At 39.1% G+C, this 6119-nt stretch overlaps 1 protein-coding gene across 1 annotated transcript; it reads left to right on the plus strand.

The window, feature by feature from the left end:
* Nucleotides 1-2627: 2627 nt before the first annotated feature.
* On the plus strand, nucleotides 2628-4907 carry LOC131152400 (chalcone synthase 2). The gene is made up of 2 exons (XM_058104259.1): nucleotides 2628-2905; nucleotides 3685-4907. Exons 1-2 carry the CDS (start codon nucleotides 2728-2730, stop codon nucleotides 4674-4676), a joined length of 1170 nt encoding a protein of 389 aa, XP_057960242.1. The 5' UTR covers nucleotides 2628-2727; the 3' UTR covers nucleotides 4677-4907.
* The last annotated feature ends 1212 nt before the right edge of the window (nucleotides 4908-6119 follow it).

The raw sequence follows: 6119 nt of genomic DNA on the forward strand, positions 1-6119 counted from the left end.
AAGATATTTTTAAAATCTCAAATTCAACCCCCTCTTGGGAATACACCAATTCCAACACCTTCAATAAAAGTATGAACGAGTTGGCTTTTATTCCAATCTTTAGGCCCTATTTGATTGCCACTTTAATTGTGTTTGGTACTCTAAGACAGTGCTAGTTTGACATATTTTAACAATCTCTCTATCGATATTCTTATATCTAGTGGGCCCAAATCGGACAAGTAATCTAGAAACAAATTTTTCCCATGAAGGCATTCCATAATGAACTTCAAACCAATCATACCAATGAATAGCATCACCATGTAGACTAATAGAAGCAATAACTTTAGGTGTTTCTGGAGTGATGTGAAAGCAAAAGTATTTTTTAGCTTTAGAAATCCAATCATTAGGGTCATCATTGTCATACCGAGGAAATTCCACCTTCATATGAGAAGGACCGTAATCACACTCTCCTTGGTAACCTTGTTCGAGCACGTGCCACGTCCCCATATGATTAGCTAATGCAAAGACATCATTTTCTTTGTGGGAATATGTAATGAATAGTTTAGAAAGTGATGTATTGATCTATTCAAATTGAGACTTAAACATATTTCTAATTTCAGCCTTTAGCCTAGCTCCCATCTAGGAGTTTGCTAATTTTTTTGAGATCATTGTGTATGAGTGAAGATTAGGAATTCCAAGATCTTGCTTTTGTTAGTGAGTTAAAGACATCCATAAGAATGTCAACTCTGATACCAAATGATAAGACCCTAGGGTTTTATATATCATGGAGAAATTAAGGAAATTTTAAGAAGGGAAAATGGTAAGAGAAAGTAGGGTTTGATCACTTCAAGAGGATTGCCCTCTAAATTAGACAAAGGCTATGAATTATGTTATTGCTTGGATGAAAAAGTCCCATAGGGTTACATATATATAGGGTAGGGAAACTTATTTCTATTAGGAATATAATATATCCCAATCCAATTGATTTGGAAATTCTAACACAGTAAATAAAAATCTCAACATTAAATAGAATTCATTGGGAATCATAATAGATTAATTAGAAATCCCAATTGATTTGAAAATCCTATCATTAAATAGAAAATTCCAATAGATTTAATTTGGAATCAACATAGGATCTTTTTGTGTGCACTTACTATTTTCTCACTTGTAGTATGCTTGTATATGAAATGTGTGTAGAATGTTGGCTAAGATAGTAGACCTAACAATCGGGCGCCTATGTGAGCCTCTTTGCAAGGGCCACTATGTCGTTAAAAGGGCAAAAATTCCGAAGCTTCGTACTAACTATAGTCATTATATCATATAAGCACACATGTATATCATTAGGTATATCATGCGCTCTAACTAAAAGGGAACCATTTTCAAAATACCTACAATTGTTACACAGCAACTTATGGAATCTATCTTTAGGACTTGCACTATAGGAGGAGTACTTCTCATGTCATATGTGAGCGTATGGCTCATCGTTCTTGACCTTGTTTTTTGTGAATGTTTATTTGACTAGCATGTCTGAGTGAATTTTGGTGCGTACATCTTGGAATAAGGAAATAAGAGGCCATCTCAATGGAATATTGCAGACATGTCACATTAATTTATTCAAAACATTTTTGCTTAATTATTGACTAAATATGGACCTTGTTATGGATAATAGTATAGATTTAGTAATAATACTTTCCGATTGTGCAACTACAATTTATAATTGTAATGTTCACGAATACAATCAATGGTGAAAAAAATGGTAATGAATACTATCAATTGATGGTGAAAAAAAGGGTAATTAAGGGCAAAAAAATTACCAAAATGCAAATTATATTAGTAATGTTCAATAATACATTGGAAAAATGGATATCCAATTTGGGACTAGACATGAATAGAAGCTATATAAATTATGCTCATTAATAGTCCAATAATTTAAAACCAAGTTATACTAAAAAAATTGCCACTCCGAGGCATGTGTCTTTAGTTCCAATGGTGAATTTTGATCCAAAAATACAAGAATGACATTTATTACATGATCGATAAGTATTTGTAACGTAATTGACAACGAGTCATACAAATTATATTCTTTCTTTAGTTCATATTTTTTTACCTAATTAAACAATACAAATTTTTTTAAAATATTCTACTATATATATATAATTAATGAATTAGTTCTTCCTCCTAAGTATAAACAGAATCTTTACACTAGTTCACAAAAAATGCCATTCAGATGGAAATCCCAAATAAACGTTTCACAAAAAATGCCATCTAACCATTGTGCCTACCTAAAAAAACTGCAAACAAGGGGTCACACCCTTTAATCATAAAATTAACACTGCTACCAAACCCCATTATATATATATATATATATATATACTTTGAGAGAGAGAGAGAGACGTAGTTCTGCCCAATTAAGATAATCTTGTGGTGACAAAACTGAGTCGTGGGGAAAAAATGCAAATGGGAGGGGGTTAATAGTTGATGGTTGATACATCATTGATGGATAGGTGGTGAGCGTAGAGGCACCAACTCGCTCATCACGTGCGGGACGGTCTCATGGGCCCAAGCAATGGCTGATGGAGTGATGGTTGGGTCAATCTGCACGTGACTCCCATCTACCATTTCTGTGGTTATATATAGAAACCCCACACACTGCTTAGCTGCACAGACGCACTATATCCCCTCTCTCATCTTCCGTTCCTCCCTCTCCTCTGATTCCCACAATATATACAGTCGTCGTCGTCGGAGAAAATGGTGACGGTGGAGGAAGTTCGGAGGGCGCAGAGGGCGTCGGGGCCGGCGGCGGTGATGGCAATCGGGACGGCGACGCCCAAGCACTGCGTGGAACAGAGCACCTATCCCGACTACTATTTCCGGATCACCAACAGCGAGCACAAGACGGAGCTTAAGGAGAAGTTCAGGCGCATGTGTAAGCTCTTCGTCACTTCCTTCTTCTATGCATCATTGCGTTTATGTGGCTGTGTTGAATTGATGATGAAGAGGATATATATAATATGGGGTCATTCTTCCGATGATGATCGAACAATATGGGAGATTATGATATATATTTTTTTTCAATTGAGATGATGGTATTCTTACAAATTTTTTTATGTAGTTTTAAACTATATCTATAGTTCTTTCAAATAGGCAGTCTTGCATTTTTAAGGAATTAGAGTCATTAGCCATTTGTCCTGCACGTAAATTTCAATTGAGAGGTAAGGTCATCCACTGATCGAGTATCAAATTCCCTTATTATCAAGGGTTAATTCCGGTACTATAGTGTGATTACCCATTTGTCCTGCACACTTTTGTTTTTCTTAAAAATATCTTCCATTAATATAATTTAGCATTTCCTTACTAATTAAGGTTAGACACACGATCCACTTGAGTGTAGAATTCTTGGGAGTCGTATGAGACCCACGTGTTTAATTTGGAAACGCACTACTCAAAATATCACAACTGAGACACAAAAGAGTAGATTTTGCATTATTTAATTTATATAAAACCAATCATCATCTTTGAATGATATAATAAAATATACAAACATAGAGTTAAGAGTCTGATCGATGCATATATACGTATCAATATATAATATATTATTAATTTTTATGTTTTTCCAATCTATTCTAACTGCATGGTTTGTAATTAATTAATTCTGCATGTGTGGTGTGTTAATTTTTTTTGGCTTAATTTGTTTTTCATGATCAGGCGACAAATCCATGATAAACAGGCGTTATATGTACCTGACAGAGGACATCCTGAAGGAAAACCCCAACATCTGCGCATACATGGCCCCCTCCCTCGACGCCCGCCAAGACATAGTGGTGGTAGAAATCCCCAAGCTGGGTAAGGAAGCCGCCACCCGGGCCATCAAGGAGTGGGGCCAGCCCAAGTCCAAGATCACCCACGTCGTCTTCTGCACCACAAGCGGCGTCGACATGCCCGGCGCCGACTACCAGCTCACCAAGCTCCTCGGCCTCCGCCCCTCAGTCAAGCGCCTCATGATGTACCAGCAAGGCTGCTTCGCCGGCGGCACCGTCCTCCGCCTCGCCAAGGACCTCGCCGAGAACAACAAGGGCGCCCGCGTCCTCGTCGTCTGCTCGGAGATCACGGCTGTCACATTCCGCGGCCCCAGCGACGCCCACCTCGACAGCCTGGTGGGACAGAGCCTGTTCGGCGACGGGGCGGCGGCCCTCATAGTGGGCTCCGACCCCATCCCGGGGGTGGAGAAGCCCTTGTACGAGATAGTGTCGGCGGCCCAGACGATCATACCCGACAGTCACGGGGCGATCGACGGGCACCTGCGGGAGGTGGGGCTGACCTTCCACCTCCTGAAGGACGTGCCGGGCCTGATTTCGAAGAACATCGAGAAGAGTTTGGTGGAGGCCTTCCAGCCTCTGGGGATCTCGGACTGGAACTCGTTATTTTGGATAGCGCATCCCGGTGGGCCGGCGATATTGGATCAGGTGGAGTCGACGTTGGGCCTGAAGCCCGAGAAGCTTCGGGCGACCCGTCACATACTGGGCGAGTACGGGAACATGTCCAGCGCCTGCGTGCTGTTCATTATGGACGAGATGCGGAAGAAGTCGGCGGAGGAGGGGCTGAGGACCACCGGGGAGGGGCTGGAGTGGGGGGTGCTGTTTGGGTTTGGGCCTGGGCTCACGGTGGAGACCGTGGTGCTGCACACCGTGGCTGCTTAGGTTCTGCTGGGCCTGTATTCTTCTGCATACTCACTTGGACTTGGCCCATGTGAATTTCCCACCTTAAAAATATAAATGTGTGTGGCCTTCTTTGTTTTTGTTTTTGTTTTTATTTGTTTCTTCTGCGAAGGGTTGAGGCTCCCACTTGGACATGTGGATGAGCGTAGGATTTGAAAAGTCATGTATGGGGTTATGACCTTTGATAATAATATGATCTTCTTTTTTTCAAAATCATGAAAATAAAAGGTTCTTAATTGAAAAGTAATGTATGGAGTTATGACCTTTGATAATAATGTGATCTTCTCTTCTCCGTTTCAAAATCATGAAAATAAAAGGTTCTTAATTTCTTAACCCGTTGCTCGGCTAAATTTGAGACTTTTTTATATTAAATAATTAAATGCATTCTTTATTACAACACTATGAAACATCTTTTGTAATTTATATTGTTTGAGTAATTAAAATGTGAGGGAGCTAGTATTAAAGTTTATTTATGACACTCATTTCAAATATACATTATATAATTATTCTCGATCCGTAAGTTTAGACCATGTGAATTATTCATTTAATGTTATTAGTATTTGAGGATGATGTTAGTTTTCAAATGCACCCTCACAATATTTATCTAAATAAAGGCGATTTTCAAAGAAGTTCAAAAACTCTCTTAATCCAATATATGTGACTAAAGTCCTTTGAGATGGAGCACGAGAGGACAATCCACCCTTTCTTTGTGCTTACTATTAAATGGGAGGTGAGAAGAAAAAAGCAAAAATGAAGAGCTTCTTGAAAACTTTGAGCAAACACTTGGTCAAAACATAAACTCTTCTCATAAGAATTATTAGTTTTTGAAGAGTTAGAGACTTACTTAAAGGTTGAATGGAGGAGGAGAGATGATTGATAGAGAAGACTGTTGAGTACTCAAAGGGAGGGATTGCAAATAGAAAAAGAGAAAGAAGAATTGAAGACACACATGATCGAGCGATTAAGAAAAAAAGCAATAGGATAAAGCCACATTTTTTTTTTTTTTTTGCTTAGCAATAAAGCCACAACTTATGAATATTATCAAATGGAAGAGGGGGAATAAAAAAGGCGGACGTTGTTGCTCTACAAATTTTAAATGGTTGGGACAACTGAAAGTATCTAGTGCATATGCTTCAGAGCATCGAGAGTCCAAAGAGCACGTAGGACACACCTAAAGTGATAGTATGCCTACCCAATGCCATCTTTGACCATGATCACGATATCACCATGTGCGTTATACAAGCACCGATCGAACAAGGAGTATCATCACACCAATTATCACTGACTTGAAGAAAAATTGACATAATAGAATACTAACCTGGTCAATAATTATCCTCAACATCTCAAATCCCAAATAGACCTTTAGCTTGTTGGTTTTTTTTTTTTTTTTTTCGCAGTTTTTTTGGGGGGTGGGGGGGGGGGGGG

Source organism: Malania oleifera, chromosome 3, assembly GCF_029873635.1.
Source record: "Malania oleifera isolate guangnan ecotype guangnan chromosome 3, ASM2987363v1, whole genome shotgun sequence".
Taxonomy (NCBI): Eukaryota; Viridiplantae; Streptophyta; class Magnoliopsida; order Santalales; family Ximeniaceae; genus Malania; species Malania oleifera.

Excerpts from the sequence above, each read along its gene's own strand:
- LOC131152400 (XM_058104259.1), top strand. The coding sequence starts at position 2,728 with ATGGTGACGGTGGAGGAAGTTCGGAGGGCGCAGAGGGCGTCGGGGCCG. Across the intron at positions 2,906-3,684 it reads GGAGAAGTTCAGGCGCATGT|GCGACAAATCCATGATAAAC; the intron begins GTAAGCTCTTCG and ends TTTCATGATCAG.